Source organism: Bos javanicus, chromosome 6, assembly GCF_032452875.1.
Source record: "Bos javanicus breed banteng chromosome 6, ARS-OSU_banteng_1.0, whole genome shotgun sequence".
Taxonomy (NCBI): Eukaryota; Metazoa; Chordata; class Mammalia; order Artiodactyla; family Bovidae; genus Bos; species Bos javanicus.
The window spans coordinates 91868883-91888025 of NC_083873.1; the positions used below are offsets into that span (position 1 = coordinate 91868883).

Here is a 19143-nt window from a genome sequence, read left to right on the forward strand (position 1 = left end):
AAATACATAGGAACCAAAAGATCAGTAATAGAAACAAGGGGCTTTTCAAGAGAGTGCAGTTCATTGAGGACATCTCTGACACCTTTGATAGATGCCCAGTCATCAGCAAACAAAGAACAGCTGCCTTAGGCTAAGAGCAGAAATCTGAGCCAGAGGGCATGGGTTCTTAGTATCTTCTGCCACACACTGAAGGGGCGGAGAATCCAGACCCTCTCTGCCTCCCAGAGACTGAAGGGAAGAAAGGGGCTCGGGAACCTGAGGTTCTGATCCGAGGAGAGGCCTGGAAACAGGATGCAAAGATGATGACATGCAGCTTCCTGCGTGATGGACCTGGAGCAGCAGAAAGAGAACATAGAGACCCAGGCACCCACAAACGCAACTTCACAGAGCAAATTATGAAAATGAATACATGCAGGCACCCTGCCTAAATCCAAAGGAATTTCTCTAGGAGACTCTGAGGACAACTTAGCCCTGTATAAATGCACTTCTGTCTGTTTAATCTCAAAAAGCATTCTGGTGGTTTCGAAACATAAGGCAGCAAGATGGTGCTGAGCTGGGCCAACTGTTGGGCGAAGGGGGTATTCCCCCAGCACTGCTCATGTCTACTCCACAAAAGCTAGCTGTTGTGACAGGGACCAACAGTTAGAGCTGAATTCTACTTTACAAAGGAATCAACTCACAACCTTACATATTGTTGTTTAGCAGCCAGTCGAGTGGGACTCTTTGTGACCCCATGGGCTGTAGCCCGCCAGGCTCCTCTGTCCATGGGAATCTCCAGGCAAGAATATTGGAGTGGGTTACATGCCCACCTCAGGGGGAATCTTCCCAACCCAGGGATTGAACCCGCATCTCCTGCATTGGCAGGTGAATTTTTTTTACTGCTGAGCCACCAGGGAAGCCCTCATAACTTTATATAGAAAGTGACTAAAAGAGGTCCCCAGCTTTCCCTAAACGCGTAAACAATTTAATGCCTTTAAATGCCCAAATGCATAGAGCTCCATTTTGGATGCATCACACAATTTTTCCCTTTACAGTCAACTGTGATTGTTTCTATAAATCTGTATTGTGTGCCTATCGCGAGCCACTCACTGAGGCCCTGGGTATGTAATGGTTTAAAAGCGCAAAACTGAAGAAAAGCCAGCCGTGGACCCTGACTTGGCTGCACTTTCTGTCCAGTGCAATCCGTGTGGAAATAAACATTTACCTGTGGCGCCAGGTGCAATGACAGGAAAGACCAGGTGCTGGGCAGAGACTGTATGAGGCAGGTGAAATGGTCTCTGAGGAGGTGGTGTGCTCCCTGGAGCAAAAGGCTGAGGACGAGCCGGTCAAGCGGAGAATCAGGAGGAAGACTTCCAGGCGGAGGGAATTGCATGTGTGAAGTGGAGAGCGTGGCAGGCTTGTTCTTTATATTGTTCTGTATAAGAATTTGGATTTTCTCCAGAGTGCATGTGGAAGCTATACAAGTTTTATTATTAGAAATGACATAATCCATTTAGTTTTCTTTTTAAAGATGGCGCTGGCCCCTGGGTTGGAGGGGGACTGGAGTGGATGTGGCTGTCGAGGAAGCTTCCCCAGGCAAAACACAACCAAAAGAAGAAAACTGCTGATTGTCAGAACTGAGCTCTTCAAGGCTGTAACAGCCCACGCTAAAGAGATTGGAGCCCCCTCTGCCCATCCTCATGGAAATGTAGTAGAAATCAGGAGCTAAAGGGATCTGGAGAGACCCTCCCCAGACACCTCCCCTTGGAGTTCAAGAGAGCTACAGGAACAGGGCAATCTGGAACTGCTTCTTCAGTATTGGCTGAAGCTCAGTTCAGAAAGCAGTTAAGGACTCCATTTAAATACCAAATAGTGAAGCAGTTAGTATATATTCATAAATTATGAACTGTGCTGTTATTTGGTGGCTAAGTCATATTTGACTCTTTGTGATCCCATGGACTGCATCACAGCAGGCTTCCTTGTCCTTAATCATCTCCCAGAGTTCACTCAAACTCTTTGAGTCCGTTGAGTCAGTGATGCCATCTAACCATCTCATCCTCGGTTGTCCCCTTCTCATGCCCTCAGTCTTTCCCAGCATGAGGGTCTTTTCTCATGAGTAAGGCTCTTCTCATCAGGTGGCCAAAGTATTGGAGCTTCAGCTTCAGTCCTTATTCAGGGTTGATTTCCTTTAGGATTGACTAGTTTGATATCCTTGCTGTCCAAGGAACTCTCAAGAGTCTTCTCCAGCACCACAGTTCGAAACCATCAATTCTTTGGTGCTCAGCCTTCTTTATGGTCCAGTTCTCACATTCATGTATGAACAGTGGGGGCTGGGAATATGAATGTACTTAGCGTAGGAAGTAGAAATATGTAGGTGGTTGGCCTGGATTTCTTGTTTCTTATCTGGCGAAGAAAGATGACACTGGGCTAGTGCATCACAATCATTTTGTTTTGGCCCCTGGTAAATCTTTCAAGTCAGCTCTGATTTCTGTTTTCTTGTTCATAGTTTGTGGTACTGAGACGGACAGTAGTAAGAAACAATATTAAAAACAACCCTCAAAAACGTCTCACCAGTTTGGCCAGCAAGATTCACTATGGAATTTCTTTTCACTAGAGCATGTTTAAAAGTGTTTATTTATTGTCCCGTGTGTTCTGCATGCTGGTCATCCTTCCTGCCTTCCTTTCAACCTTGCTTCCTCCTTGGTGTCGAGCATCCAGGCAGCCCACACGGGAGCCTCGTAGCCAGGCCACCCAGGGTCCGGGGAGGTGAAGATTGGCAGGGAGGCTGTGCTGTGACTTAGCCTGGGTGCCACCATCAGCAACATGCAACCCAGGTTTTCTGAGCCCTCACACCCGGTTGTTAACCTCAGCCTGGTCCCCCAGAGGTCATTGCTGGGGTGCTGGTCTCTGCTAGGGGTGAGAAGAATCCTGCGTAAAAGATCCTTAAAAAGATGAAACAGCCTCCTGTTCTTCTTGCTTCCATCTCTTTCCTATTTGCCTGCTCTTCCTGCTAGCCCTTCACTCCAGACAGCCTGCACCTTGGACCTTCCATCCCTTGGTGCTTCCCAGAGAGGGGTAGGGGCTAAGGAGAGAGAAAAGGACTCGGCCATATTCAGAGAGGGCAGAGCCAACAACTGTGTTTTAGGCCCCAAAATGAGGAAGTTATTAAATGCCACAAAGGTTTTGTGAAAGCTTAGGCCTGGTCTTTCTTGTTTTCTTCCATGGACAGCAGCAGGGTCTAGAGGAAAGCCAGAAAGTCAAGCTTGCTGTCGAAATGGATTCTACCAATGGCTGGCTGTGGATGTGCTGTGTCATCTTTACGTTTATGGATTTGATAAGATGCCTCTGAGTCTACTTTCCACCTCAGCTTAAATCAGATGGCCACTGGGGCCAACAGAGCCTTGTCCAGAGTTAGCACATCAGAGCTTTTTCTTGTGGCTTAGGGCTGTAGGAGAAACCTAATTAGAGACCACATGATGAATTCTGCAAAAGGCTCTGATGTGCTAACTCCAGACAAGGCTCTTTTTGCTGTTATTTCCAGCATAAATTAGGTCTTTTAGTTGTGTCTGTTTTACATAACGATCTTGGCTGAAAGGAGTTCTAAAATGAAGGTTGAAGACAATAATGAAAATGATGCATTAATTAAGCAGATACCCCATGTGTAGGCAGTATGCAGGACAGTTAACAGACATTATCTAGAAGCCTGATACCAACTCCGCAGGATACATATAATTATAGGAGCTGATTTGCTGAGTGCTGAATAGGTAAATTTGGAAAACTCAGTAGGGGCCACAGGACTGGAAAAGGTCAGTTTTCATTCCAATCCCAAAGAAAGGCAATGCCAAAGAATGTTCAAACTAACGCACAATTGCACTCATCTCACACACTAGTAAAGTAATGCTCAAAATTCTCCAAGCCAGGCTTCAGCAATACGTGAACCGTGAACTTCCTGATGTTCAAGCTGGTTTTAGAAAAGGCAGAGGAACCAGAGACCAAATTGTCAACATCTGCTGGATCATGGAAAAGGCAAGAGAGTTCCAGAAAAACATCTATTTCTGCTTTATTGACTATGCCAAAGCCTTTGACTGTGTGGATCACAATAAACTGTGGAAAATTCTGAAAGAGATGGGAATACCAGACCACTTGACCTGCCTCTTGAGAAATCTGTATGCAGGTCAGGAAGCAACAGTAGAACTGGACATGGAACAATAGACTGGTTCCAAATAGGAAAAGGAGTATGTCAAGGCTGTATATTGTCACCCTGCTTATTTAACTTAAATGCAGAGTACATCATGAGAAACGCTGGACTGGAAGAAACACAAGTTGGAATCAAGGTTGCCAGGAGAAATATCAATAACCTCAGATATGCAGATGACACCACCCTTATGTCAGAAAGTGAAGAGGAACTAAAAAGCCTCTTGATGAAAGTGAAAGTGGAGAGTGAAAAAGTTGACTTAAAGCTCAACATTCAGAACATGGGATCTGGTCCCATTACTTCATGGGAAATAGATGGGGAAACAGTGGAAACAGTGTCAGACTTTATTTTTTTGGGCTCCAAAATCACTGCAGATGGTGACTGCAGCCATGAAATTAAAAGACGCTTACTCCTTGGAAGGAAAGATATGACCAACCTAGATAGCGTATTCAAAAGCAGAGACATTACTTTGCCAACAAAGGTCCGTCTAGTCAAGGCTATGGTTTTTCCTGTGGTCATGTATGGATGTGAGAGTTGGACTGTGAAGAAGGCTGAGCGCTGAAGAATTGATGCTTTTGAACTGTGGTGTTGGAGAAGACTTGAGAGTCCCTTGGACTGCAAGGAGATCCAACCAGTCCATTCTGAAGGAGATCAGCCCTGGGATTTCTTTGGAAGGACTGATGCTAAAGCTGAAACTCCAGTACTTTGGCCACCTCATGCGAAGAGTTGACTCATTGGAAAAGACTCTGATGCTGGGAGGGATTGGGGGCAGGAGGAGAAGGGGACAACAGAGGATGAGATGGCTGGATGGCATCACTGACTTGATGGACGTGAGTCTGAGTGAACTCTGGGAGTTGGTGATGGACAGGGAGGCCTGCTGCTGCTGCTAAGTCGCTTCAGTCATGTCCGACTCTGTGCGACCCCAGAGACGGCAGCCCACCAGGCCCCGCTGTCCCTGGGATTCTCTAGGCAAGAACACTGGAGTGGGTTGCCATTTCCTTCTCCAATGCATGAAAGTGAAAAGTGAAAGTGAAGTCGCTCAGTCGTGTCCGACTCTTCGAGACCCCATGGACTGCAGCCCACCAGGCTCCTCCGTCCACGGGATTTTCCAGGCAAGAGTACTGGAGTGGGTTGCCATTGCCTTCTCCGAGGGAGGCCTGGCATGCTGCAATTCATGGGGTCGCAAAGAGTCGGACACGACTGAGCGACTGGACTGAACTGAACTGAATAGGTACAGACATTATTATTATTCTATGTGCTTTACCTGAATTGGGCCTCTCTGGTGGCTCAGATGGTAAAGAATCTACCTGCAATGTGGGAGACCCAGGTTCGATCCTCGGTTGGGAAGATTCCATGGAGGAGGGCATGGCAACCCACTCCAGTATTCTTACCTGGAGAATTTCGTGGATGGAGGCTACCGTCCATAGGCTTGCAAAGAGTCCTACATGACTGAGCAACTAACACAACACTTCTCAACAATGCTATGAAAGCCATTGTTCCTTTGCACCTATTTCAGAGATCCGAGAATAGAGGCACAGAGAGGACAAGGTCACAGAGTTTGCTCAGTGGCTGGGGCCGGGACTTGACTCAGACTCCAGGGCCAGGCTCCTACACTGTGGGTTCTGCCATATTCTCAGGTTCCCCATGAGGAGCCCGGGGCTCACCATTTACTTGCCCAATGTCATTCGGCTCACAAGTGACAGGACCCCAACCAGGCTTTCAGACTTCCGGTCTAGGGGAATACTGAATATATTCAAGTCAAGCATCCTCAAATCGTTGAGAAAAGTAAGGTAACAAAGGAGGCGATTACACTTAGATAAAACTAGACAAAAGTTTCGAAGTGGAGACTCCCTGCTGACTGCCTGATCATCTCCCTCCCTGTCCTGAAATACAAAGAAATCAATACCATGCCTAATCCCACCACTTCTCACCCAAGGCCTGTGCAGAAGAGAAACCGCAGGCATTTGCGCCTTCTTCAGATTCCTGCTTATAGGATGTAGTGCGGGGTCTACTGGTCAGCTCTCAAAGAGACATGAAAGCGTATCACTGGTACCCAGTGTGGCGAACCTGCCTCAGAGTCTGATGCAGGGACAGACTCACTGATGAAGAGCAGACCTTGAAGGTGCAGACAGGGTGTTTGGAAATTAAGAACCCAAGACTCTCCACAGGAGAGTGCATCTGTTCCCATGGGGAACACACTGGCCACTTGGGGCTTAACATTTTTCTCCGGCTCCCTGGGTGTGTGGAGGAAAAGTGTTAGGGAAATGGTGTTAGGGACTGGGGGTGGGAGGGTAGATTTAAATGGACACACAAAAGGCTTGCCTCCAGCGCAGTGGAATCTAAACAATCTGGAATAGCTTGGACTCGAGCGTTGGCTTGTGCAAACGGAGCCAGGGCTGGTGCTCTGGGAGTTGCTGTCCTTCCAGTTACCCTGGGTCGGGAGGCAGCAAAAACTTGTCTCAGGAAACCACCTCCTTCAGTGAGTTCAAGTTTTTCACTTATTCACTGCAGATCCTGAATTATAGGTGGGTTCTTCTTCATAATGGTCAAAAGAGTCTTTCTCCCTGCTTGGTTGGAAAAATCTAGAAATCTGAGATTGGGAAGTACACCTTATTGCTTATTGTAGAAACACAGATGGGGAGGTGACAACCCCCACCAGTACAGAGTACCTGGGTAGGTGCAGGCTTAGACCTCTACGCTCAGCTGCGCTGCTCCGCGCCAGCTCCACAGTGAATTCTCATACCTTGTCCATGTTGGATTTGTTTATCCACCCTGCCCGTGAACACCACCACACTCAACTTCTTGTTTTCCTCTTTTCTCTAGAGATGCACATGCAGACCCGGGCCCTGCAGACACTGGCACCTCTGACTCATTCGGCCCAGAGCACCTCACCTCTGACCCCCAGCACAGAAAAGTAGCATGGTCAGGAGGGGTTAAACCTCGGCTGAAGCACAGGTAAGAGGCACGGAGGACCTTGTTGAGTGGTCTGGAAGAGGGACTTGGCTGCGGGAAGAGGGAATGAGGGCTGAGGCTGGTCACGAATACAGATGAGAGAGAGAGAGGTGAGGAGGTCAGGCAGAAGCTCGGAATTCAGAAGGATAACTATCCTGATGACAGTTTCCAAACTAGGTTCTGAAGAAGCATCAGGTTCCTGGCAGGTAATCTGAGGGGTCCCTCAAATCCTTTGATGCAAATATCTAAAAAATACATTCACAGCTGTTTTTAAAACTAATTAAAAACTCTCAAAGAGATGGGCCAATGTCCTACACTTTGGAAATGACTCGTGTGTTACATTGTACAAGGTGGATTCGTCTTTGAGCTGATACTCATTGAAAATTTCTCTAATTGAGAAATGTCCTGAGATTACAAAGTTGGCCTAATGAAAATTTCTAAGTACTTATCTGTGCTTCCTGTGTCCTAGGGCTTTGCGTACCTCATCAGATTCTCACCCCAGTGCTGTGAGGTTTGCACAAGTGTAAAGGCATCTAGTTAGGAGGTGGTGTGTTCAAATTCAGACAGTTTGAGCTCACACTGACTCCACTCAGCAGTTAGCATAACAGCCTACTTCATAGGACAGTTGTGGGGATTCAAGGAGATGAGATATTCAAAGCACTTAGCACAGAGCCTGCTCATTGTCGGGTGAAGTAAATATTAGGTGCTGGTATATTGATGATGTTCTCATTCTTATCCTTTTCGTCACTGTCACGTAAGTCTGTGTGCCAGCATGAAAGGCAGTATAATATAGTAAGATGGGGTCCATGGAATCAGTCTACCGGAATTCACATCTTAATTCTGCCATTTAATATATAATGCAGGGGCAAAGAGGATGGGGTGGGATGGATTGGGAGATTGGGCTTCCCAGGTGGTGCCTAGGGGTAAGGAACCTGCCTGTCAGCGAAGGAGACATAAGAGACATGTGTTCAATCCCTGGGTCGGGAAGATCCCCTGGAGGAGGGCATGGCAACCCACTCCAGTATTCTTGCCTGGAGAATCCCCATTGACAGAGGAGCGTGGTAGGCTACAGTCCATACGGTCACAAAGAATCAGACACAACTGAAGTGACTTTGCACGTGTGCACGCACGTATAATAGATAACTATTGAGAACCTCCATGAGGAACTATACTCAGTCCTCTCTGGTGACCTAAATGGGAAGGAAATCCAAAAAGGGGGGATATACGTATGTGTATGTGATTCACTTTGCTGTACAGCAGAAACTAACACAGCATTGTAAAGCAACCATAAGCAATAAAAAAATATATCTATATATATAACTGCAGGCAAGTTATTTAAGTTCTGTTTCCAATATGTAAAATGTGTTTAATTACTAATCTTCTCCATTCAGTTGCTGAGAGGATTGAAAGTGCTGATGCACATAAAACCCAGCCCATCATAAGCACTCAGTATATCAGTTATCATTGCTGTCAGTTATCCTGATTTCAGTTTAGGGGCAGTTCTTTCATGTAGACGTGTGAGCTTGGATTATAAATAAACATAAATTTAGGTTTATTCAGTGACCCATTTTATGAATATGCAACTATACATAAAATATATTTTATATAATCAAACAATATTTGTATCTGATGTTTATATGAGGATTCTTTGTAAGGTTTCGTTTGAAAAAAAGATTCAAAAGCAGTTTGAACATACCAAATGAGGACAGGCCGAGATGTGCAGAGGCCTCCATCTATGAGAGAAGCCGCTGGTGTAAGGTTAGCCCAGGGACAGCCCAAAGAAACAGAAGCCCTAGGGTTATCTCTATTCCCTTCAGCCTCCTAGGATCTTCAGAATGTAGAGGATCAGAGCCTTTTATTTCACGAGACTCAATGAGATGTGTAGGTTAATGTAGCATCAGTGTTGAAGGATTTCAGGCCAGAAAGTCGTAGTTAGGAAGTTACTGGCCTGAGCAGACAATGATCAAGACTGGAACTTAGCAAGAGGTGATGAGACAGATTTGAGATGAATTTAAGAGACATATCAAGAACAGGTGAGGGTGGGAGAAGAGATTAAAGAGTGTGACTCCTTTAAGTTTCTGCCATCAGACACTTGCGGGTAATTGTGGGGCCTTTCAACAGGTAGATGAAGGCAGGTAGAACTGAGACTAAATGGGGGCTGAGAACGTGAACAGTGGGATCACACAGACCTGGGTTTGAGTTTGAAACAATTGAAGTGTTTCATAAAACAACCCTTAACAGCTGGATAAAACAGACAAACCTAAATGTATATCTAGGTGGTGTCCTAACCATGCAGAGACTGTGCTTATAACCATGAAGAGATTATCTTTGAAATAAGCTGGGGTTGCCGTCATCTTCATGGTCAAAACTGGCTCATGATGGTGGGTCTGTATGAAGGGAGACTGGAAGGGAGCAGATAGACTTTTTCCTTTTGAAAAGGTCATGCCTGCTCATGTCCTGTTGGCCGGAATTTTTACTCTACTTGTCCTCTAAGGATTTCACATGTGTATGTATCTTATCTCTGCAGGTATATCGTAAGCCCCTACAATAGTCCACCCATATTCTTTCCTATGCTCTTAGATCTCTGCAACCCACGTTTTACTGATGTAGGACTGAACCTGGAAATTGGTCTGGTTCTCATCCAGTTTATTCAGATCTCAAATCCTGCCTGTTTTGCTTTTTACTTTTTATTTTGAAATAATTTTAGACTCACAGAAAAGCTGTGAAAATAGTACAGAGGTTTTCTATCCACCCATCACCCGGCTTTCTGTAATGTTAATATCTTGTAAAACCACAATGTAAATATCAAAACGAAGGACTTAGTGTTGGTGTAGTACTTGGAACTACAGACTATAACCCTTGATGGACTTTAGTCAGATATCACCTCCCCTACCCGTCCTCCCAGTGTCCTTTTTCCATGCAGGATCCCACATTGTCTTTAATTGTCATGTTCCTTTAGTCTTCTCTAATCCACAATACTTCCTCGGTCTTTCCTCATCTTTTATGACCTTGACACTTTGTGAAGAGTATGGACCCATTGTTTTGTCGAATGTTTTCTATTTCGGTTTGTCTGGTGGTGTCTCATGGTTGGATAGAGGTTAAGCATTTTCGGCAAGAATACCACAGAAATGATGTGTCCTTTTTAGTGGGTCATTTCCAGTGTTACGTGGTGTCAATATGTGTTATTACTGGTGATGTTAACCTTTGTTTCCTGGTTAAAGGTGAGGTTTCTTCACTGTAAAGTCATTGTTGGTCTCCTTGCAGTTGACACATATCTTCAGTAGCAGGGAGGTAGTTTTGAGGCTCTGCAAAGATTGTTTCTCCTCAAACTATCTCCCACTGATTTTTAGCATCTGTCAATGGATATTGCCTGTGACAATTATTACTGTAATGTTCTAAAGATGAGTCTGTTTCCTTCATTCCTTCTACCTTTATTAATTAGATGTCTTCTGTAAGGAAGAGCTCTCTTTTCCTCCATTTATTTATTTATTCGACTATCTGTATAAGTAAGAACTCCTTCATATTATTTTACTCTGTGGGTTATTTATTTTATTGTTCAACTTGTTCCAGCTTTGGCCATTAAGAGTTCTTTCAAGTTGGCTGTGGTCTGTTTGTTCAGTCGCTCTGTTGTGTTTGACTCTTTGTGACCCCAGGGACTGCAGCACGCTGGGCTTCCCTGTCCTTCACTCTCTCCCAGAGTTTGCTCAAATTCATGTCCATTGAGTCAGTGATGCTACCTAACCATCTCACCCTCTGCCACCCACTTCTCTTTCTGCCCTCAATCTTTGTCAGCATCAGGGTCTTTTCCAGTGAGTTGGCTCTTCACATCAAGTGGCTAGAGTATTGGAGCTTCAGCTTCAGCATTAGTCCTTCCAATGAATATTCAGGGTTGCTTCCTTTTAGGATTGATTGGTTTGATCTCTTTGCTAAGTCCTGTTTTGAAACAGGGGAAGGGGTGAAACACTGATGTCTTTAGAGAGAGCAGAAATGATGTGCTGATCATCTTAGGAGTCTACAGGTTTTGAGGTGGAAGGTTAGTAGTGGACAGTGAGCAAGTCTAATTCTTGACAGGCTGTGGAAGCCTACACCAATTTGGAAATTGAAGAGGGCTGGGATTATGTCATGAGCCAATTCCAGGTCGAGGGGGTCATGGATATATAGATAGCTCCTTTTTCATGGAGAAATAGAAATGATTTTCTTGCTTGTTTATAAGAGAAATAACAAAAACTCCCTCCTTCCAGGTATATATAGGGACCCGCTAAATCATCAAGTTAGAGAGAAAGTGAAGCTCTTAGTGGTCCAGGGGTTAATATTCTCACAGATCCAGTCCTATTCTTTTCCTGGTTGGATCCCGAATTCTCTTGTCCAACCTGTCAGTAGGAATCCTATAATCTAACTTATCTTGGCAGAACTTCTACCTAAATTCTGTCAAGCCTCAGGCTAGAGTAGTCCAGTGAGTTAGTTCAAGAGACAAAATGTTCCAGCTTAAAACTCAAGATTTTCCAAGCCAGTGCTTTCTCCGTAAACGTCTTGTCCCCTCCTCACCTTCCACCACCAGTCACCATCATCATTGTAATGACCGTCTCATCTAATTAGTAAGTGCTTATTACCATACATGAAAGTGAAAGTTCCCTGGTGGCTCAGAGGATAAAGCACCTGCCTGCCATGCGGGAGACATGGGTTCGATTCCTGGGTTGGGAAGATCCCCTGTAGAAGGGAATGGCAACCCACTCCAGTATTCTTGCCTGGAGAATCCCGTGGACAGAGGAGCCTGGCGGGCTACAGTCCACGGGGTCGCAAAGAGTCGGGCACGACTGAGCGAGTTCACTTCACTTGCCATACATGGTGATATGTGCTCTGTTGAGATGAATGGGCCGTAGAAACTCAGGCTTTGACTCTTTATTCCTTCTCATTTGGGCAGCAAGTTTAGCTCAGCAGGTACTTTACACTTCCACTGGCAGTGAGTTCTGTCCCCATCAGTGTGTCTCAGGAAACCTCAGTGGATGTTTGGTATAGGACCTCCTTCACTAGTCTCCCAAACTGTGGGAAGCTTAACGCCATTAACACGCATTTTTGCAGACAGTGGCATTTTTGGATGTGGAGGAGGGCTCGGGTTCAGAGAAGATCAATTAAAAAGGAAACTTCCTGAGTACAGTGTGATGCATTTTATCAGCAGATGGTTTTCCTTCCTCCTCTCCTCCTCCTGCCCACAGAATAGAATTCTGGCATTCCTGAGCTGCGTGCTGCTGTCTAAGATGCTGGTTCTTCTCAGAAGTTACTAAGGGTCAGTTTCTCTTCTTCCCTCTTAGAGAGCAGGAATTGAGTTTTAATTGGCAATTTACAGAGGTGGCTGGAAATGAGTCCCTCCCACTTGCATGAAGCTTAGTGAGTTCTGGGTGGTTCAAGCTGTCTGATGGGAGATGCTGGCATCACTGAGGAGCTGTGGCAGCCCCAGAAGAAGCAGAAAGAGCAGTAGTAGAGTGCAATGGCTTTTTATCCCACTCCTGAGTATGACATGCAGATGGCCAGAGGATTGTTATCTAGAATGTTTCTCTTTGCCACAAGGTAAGCCCACGGTTATGTTAGAGTGAGATTTAGAATCTTGCATTGCAGGATTCTCAGCTGACAAGCCTTTCACAGGTGTCTATTGATGTTGTGCTATATTGTATTAAGTTTAAGCCCATTTCTCTAAATTGTCATGTAAGTTCTCATTATTTGAGCACCTCTGATTATTCCGTGTACTATCAATAGTCCTGTGGGAATTTTCAGTCATTCCCTCTCCGACGTGTACAGTCACTGTATTTCTTATGATGTATGTGTTTAGAGTGATTTTTATCTTTTTCAAGTTAGCAATTGCTTTGTGTTGTGTAACTTCGTGGTTTTGCTTCCCCATTTCCCCAGGGAATTTCAGAGTAATAATTTCTGTTTCTCACAAGGAATGGCTACTTATCTATGTACTTGTAACCAAGTTCTCTATTCTCTTTGCCAACATTTGTATAAAGAAAAGGAACCTGCAACTTTAAAGTTTTAAAGGAAAGGCATAGTCTTCTCCTTTAACTTTGAGTTTGCATGAAAGAAGTGTTTATTGAGGTTGTTTGAGTGGCCCTTATTGACATCCATCACAATGGAAGGCGTAAATATTTGACTATCTTTTCCTTTATTCACAATAATTCAAATTCAGCTTGTATCCTTATACAGTCTTTGATTCGAAAATTTTATTCAGAGCTGTGCCAGTGCTTTGCCTCAGGGATGCTTCTACTTGAAAGAAAATATGATATGGCAAAGAACAGGTGGCTGCACCGGTTGTGGTCTTGTCCTGGATCTCAATGTGACTTGAATATTTATTTATTTTTATTATTGTACCATGTAAAAGGTAAAAAGGAAAATGAACTGCTTAGATTATAAAGCACGTATAGAGAGAGAAGGATCCAGGGCTGGTTTTTCAAGTTTTATTTGGCATTCTTTCACTTAAAGGTGAATAAGAGAGAGCATTCTTCCAAGTTTTATTATTTTCTCCCCAGAGTGTCAGGTTATGTGTGAATGGTGGTAGCAATGAAATTCCTCCTTGTTGTAAAATTTATCGTGGAAATGTTAGCAAGTAGGAACTGAAGGGCTGGAGCAAGTGTTCATAAAGTTTTCAGCCTCTTTGCCTTAAAACTTTCATTATTCTCTTCATTCTAGTTTCAATAATATCTGAAAAATTTAATGAACATTCTTTCCTGGAATGATTTTAAAATATAGATCCTTCTTTTGACCATTGATTAAGGTTCTTATCTAAAATTAATGCTTTCTATTCTTTCGTTTGTTTTATTGTTGCCTTTAATTCCTCATTTGTGTCTTCTTCCTCTAAATGAAGAGAAACTGGTATAGAGAAGAGAAAAACCTAATACAATGCATAACACTTGCTCCAGAAGAGAATCGTGTCTTCAGTGTCGGAGATTTGCGGAGCATTTCTTTCTTTTATTTTTTTAATTGAATGGTGTTTAGAAAAAAGTCACTACCAAAAGATAAGGCTTCTACCTTACACACACCAAAAACCCTCTTTCCTTGTTTTGCCAAATGAAATTTAATTCATACTTTAGCACTGGATAAAAATGAATTAGCTTGCTTTGGAAATAGCTTGGTTGGTATTTGATGTAAAGGGTACCCTTTAAACATATTCTATGGCACAAAGAAGAAGTAGGGAAGAAAAAATTTAACTTGTAGTGTCTGATATCTGAAGAAATCAGTAAAAACCAGTTCCTCCTTCCTTCCTCCAACAAAAACATGTCTAGTTCCAAGTTGAGAGTTTCGAAGAAGAAACTGTTGTTAATTAGAGCTTATGCTTATCTATTTATTCTATGCTATTATACTGTAGTTGTATTTGAAAGGCAAAGAAAAACAAAGATGAATGCTGTTACAGAACAAAGATCCTGTTAGTGTCAACCTCTGCCATCGCTTATGGGCAGACTGTGAAGTGTGGGAAGGAGAGTTGACTTCTGATTTCTCTGTAGATGTCAGAGTTGAGGGGAGGACGAAAGAAAGAGGGCATAGTGAGAAAAGACGTTTCAGCATTATCACCCACTGGTGACTAAGTGAGAAACACCGACCCACCCCCATGGCTAGTCCCTTTTTTTTATGGTAATAGTTTTGTGTGGTCATCAATAAAATTTAAGCTTAAAAATGTTTCAAAATGAAGGGTGAGGAGGAGATAAACTAGTAGTGAGAGGATGTTGGAACAGGTGTGGAAGAATGGGGTAAAGCTTCTTACAAGAAAAGATCCTGCTTTTACTTTTTATGCAAATTTTAGATGTTAGACTTCACTCTTACTTGTGATTCAGTAGCCAAAGCCAAAAGTCCCCAGGGCATATTATCAGGATGTGACATTTAAAAAGAACTTCTCTTTCCAGAAAGGACTGTGTGTTGCTATGGGGTTATATTACCTAACGCATACCTTTCTACCCACTGAGCCACTTTTTAAAGACACAGAGGTTAGGCAATTATGAAAGCCTTGCAAAGGTTTGCTTGTTAGATTTTTCTTTGAATCCAAAAAATCTGAAGTATAGCTTTGAGGAGCCCGGTAGTCACAGAAACTAGAGGTGAGGGATGCTGAAAAGGGCTAAAGGATATCTCAAAAGCAGTGCCTTTGCCAAAGAACAATTACCACCTTTTTTTTTTTTTTTTAAACATTTTGGAAGATGATGGGTTTCGTGTTTGAGGTACATCATTTTCCCATAAACTGGAAATGCCTGAAAAGGCATTTTTGTTCAAATACAAATAATCTATTCTTCTATACTAAAGAAGATATGATCTCCTCTAAGAATCACTTGCACAGTGACATTTAATTATTCATGTTATTTGTCTCCCCTTTAAAGCATAAAAGGAGCAATTTAGCAATAACTACCAAATTGCAGTGGCTCAGTGGTAAAGAATCCGCCTGCCAGTGCAGGAGCTGCAGGAGACACAGGTTCGATCCCTGGGGCGGAAAGATCCACTGGGGCAGAAAGGTCCACTGGCATAGGAAATGGCAGCCCACCCCAGTATTCTTGCCTGGCAGAGGTGTCTGGTGGGCTACAGTCTATAGGGTCGCAAAGAGTCGGCATGACTGAGCAACTAAAAAGCAGCAGCAGAGCACCATATAACTTTCCTATTGTGAAGGGAGTGAAAGAGATCTGTTTCTGTTTGTATTTGCATAACAAATCACTAGAAAAGATAGATAAGAAATTAACCACAGAGATTAGATGGAGGGAGAAGAGAAATGGGTGGAGAGGGCTGGGAGGAAGAGTAAGACTTCATAAGTGTCCTACATCATAGAGCATAAAGGTTACGTGAGAAAATGCCCAGAATGATATTTGGCACTCAGTTGGCACCGAAGTATTTTTTGAGTGAATGAGTAATACTCTGATGCTGTTTAATATTTTTTCGCCCATTCAAGGCTCCCCAGTAGGATTATAAACTCCTTGAGGCCATCTGTGACCTCCCTGAGGTCCAGTTGTACTACATTAAGGTGGTGGTGGTGTTCAGTCGCTCAGTCGTGTCCAACTCTTGGCGACCCCAAAGAGGGGTCTGCAGCACTCCAGGCTTCCCTGGTCCTTCACTGTCTCCCAGAGTTTGCTCCAACTCATGTCCATTGAGTCAGCGATGCCATCCAACCATCTTACCTTCTGTTGCCCTCTTTGCCTGTCCTCAATCTTTTCCAGCATCAGGGTTTTTTCCCAGTGAGTCGGCTCTTTACATCAGGTGGCCAAAGTATTGGAGCTTCAGCATCAGTCCTTGCAGTGAATATTCAGGATTCATTTCCTTTAGGATTTACTGGTTTAGTCTCCTTGCAGTCCAAGGGACTCTCAAGAGTCTTCTCCAGCACCACAGTTTGAAAGCATCATTCTTTGGCGCTCAGCCTTCTTTATGATCTAGCTCTCACATCCATACATGACTACTGGAAAAACCATAGGTTTGACAAGACAGACCTTTGTCAGCAAAGTGATGTCTCTGCTTTTGAATACACTGTCTAGGTTTGTCATAACTTTTCTCCCAAGAACAACTGTCTTTTGATTTCATGGCTGCAATCACCATCTGTAGTGATTTTGGAGCCCAAGAAAATAAAATCTGCCACTGTATCCATTGTCTCCCCATCTATTTGCCATGAAGTGATGGGACTGGATTCCATGATCTTAGTTTTTTGAATATTAAGTTTCAAGCAAGCTTTTTCACTCTCCTCTTTTACCTTCATCAAGAGACTATTTAGTTCCTCTTTACTTTCTGCCATCTGTGTATCTGAGGTTATTGATATTTCTCCCACCAATCTTGATTCCAATTTGTGCTTCATCCAGGCTGGCATTTTGCATGATGTACTCTGCATATAAGTTAAATAAGCAGAAGCAGGGTGACAATATACAGCCTTGATGTACTCCTTTCCCAATCTGGAACCAGTCCATTGTTTTATGTCTGGTTCTAACAATTGCTTCTTGACCAGCATACAGGTTTCTCTAGAGGCAGGTTAGGTGGCCTGGTATCTCCATCTCTTTAAGAATTTTCCACAGTTTGTTGTGATCCCCACAGTCAAAGACTTTAGCATAGTCAATGAAGCAGAAGTGGATGTTTTTCTGGAATTCTCTTTTTCTATGGTCCAGTGGATATTGGCAATTTGATCTCTGGTTCCTCTGCTTTTTCTAAATCTAGCTTGTACTTCTGGAAGTTCTCCGCTCACATACTGTTGAAGCCTGGCTTGAAGGATTTTGAGCATTACCTTGCTAGCATATGCAAAGAGGGAAACTGTGTGTTAGTTTGAGCATTCTTTGGCATTGCCCTTCTTCAGGATTTCAATGAAAACTGACCTTTTCCAGTCCTGTGGCCACTGCCGAGTTTTTCAAATTTGCTGGCATATAGAGTGCAGCACTTTAACAACATCATCTTTTAGGATTTGAATAGCTCAGCTGGAATTCCATAATCTCAACTAGCTTTGTTCCTAGTAATGCTTCCTAAGGCCCACTTGACTTCACACTCCGGAATGACCACACCATCGTTGTTATCTGGATCATTAAGCCCTTTTTTGAGTTGTTCTTCTATGTATCCTTGCCACCTCTTCTTAATCTCTTCTGCTTCTGTTAGGTCCTTGCTGTTTCTGTCCTTTATTGTACCCATCTTTGCATGGAATGTTCCCTTGGTATCTCTTATTTTCTTGAAGCGATCCCTAGTCTTTCCCATTCTGTTGTTTTCTTCTATTTCTTTGCATTGTTCACTTAAGAAGGCTTTCTTATCTCTCCTTGCTGTTCTTTGGAATTCTGCATTCAGTTGGGTAATTCTTTCCCTTTCTCCTTTGCCTTTCACTTCTCTTCTTTTCTCAGCTATTTGTAAGGCCTCCTCAGACAACCTCTTTGCTCTCTTGCATTTCTTTTTCTTTGGGATAGTTTTGGTCACTGCCTCCTGTACAGTGTTACAAATCTCTGTCCATAGTTCTTCAGGCACTCTATCAGATCTAATCCTTTGAATCTATTTGTCACTTCCACTGTATAATCATAAGGGATTTGATTTAGGTCATACCTGAATGGCCTCGTGGTTTCCCCTACTTTCTTCAGTTTAAGTCTGAATTAAATTGAACGAAAACCACAGTCCCAGCAAGGTAGAAGGCACATGGAAGGAGATGAGTGAATACTGCTCGAGAGACATCAACTAGTTTATTGTAAATTTCTCCAAAACACGCTTTGCATTCAAATCTCTCTGTGTGTTAGGACAAAATCATCTAAGAAGGACATTATGTCACTTGCCTAGTTCCAGTTTCATCAGCCTACCCATCCCACGCAATGAAGCTTCCTTGTTTGTGGTTAGGAATGCAACACAAGGGCTTTGTTTGAATTACACCCACACACAAAACTTAGTTTGCTCAATTTTAAAATTAAATGGTCCTCTGACTCTTATTGATATGCTCATGATGTAATGTGCTTTAGGAAAATATTTGCTTATCTTCTTTAAGATCAAAGTGATCCTAAAAGGTAAAGCACGCTGTGCTCTTTAGGAATGCTTATTAAATTACTTGCATCATTGAAAAGGTCAGTAAACAGCTGTTCGACTTTTTTGGTTATCTCCAGGTACAGTGAATTTTATTTTAAAAATGAGTTGTTAATACTTGGCTTTTTAATAGGTAACACATGTACATGGTATACAATTCAAAAGTTACAAAAGGAAATACTTGAAAAATAAATGTTTCTCCCCAGAGGCAGTCATTGATTGGTTCTAGTTTCTCAAGAATTCTTCCAGAAATATTCTTTACATTAATAAACAGAAGTATGTTTTCCCCCATGTTCAGCAGCATACTGTATGCACAGTTTTGTGTCTTAATTTTGTTTCTTTTACCATATATTTTGGAGCTATTTCCAAGTCAACATGTATAGTTCTTTTAATGACTACATGCATCTTCCATTGTATGGAGGTACCACACTGACTTAACTGGTCTGCTGTTGATAGGCATTTAGGTTGTGTTTCAGTCTTTTGATGAATATGTTACTTAAAAATTGTCTTGCTGAATGTTACCAAATTGCTCT

General features: G+C 43.1%; 1 protein-coding gene across 6 annotated transcripts in view; it reads left to right on the forward strand.

Annotated features, from left to right (window-relative positions):
* The window catches only part of SHROOM3 (shroom family member 3), a 329202-nt gene that overhangs the window by 264273 nt on the left and 45786 nt on the right, over positions 1 to 19143 (forward strand). For 5 of the 6 annotated variants that reach the window (XM_061420517.1, XM_061420516.1, XM_061420519.1 and 2 more), the window contains one exon: positions 6998 to 7129. In XM_061420517.1, coding sequence (XP_061276501.1) covers positions 6998 to 7129 — 132 coding nt within the window. Of the gene's footprint in view, positions 1 to 6997; positions 7130 to 12515; positions 12692 to 19143 lie in introns of those variants that run through there. The other variant, XM_061420518.1, reaches the window with a different exon arrangement.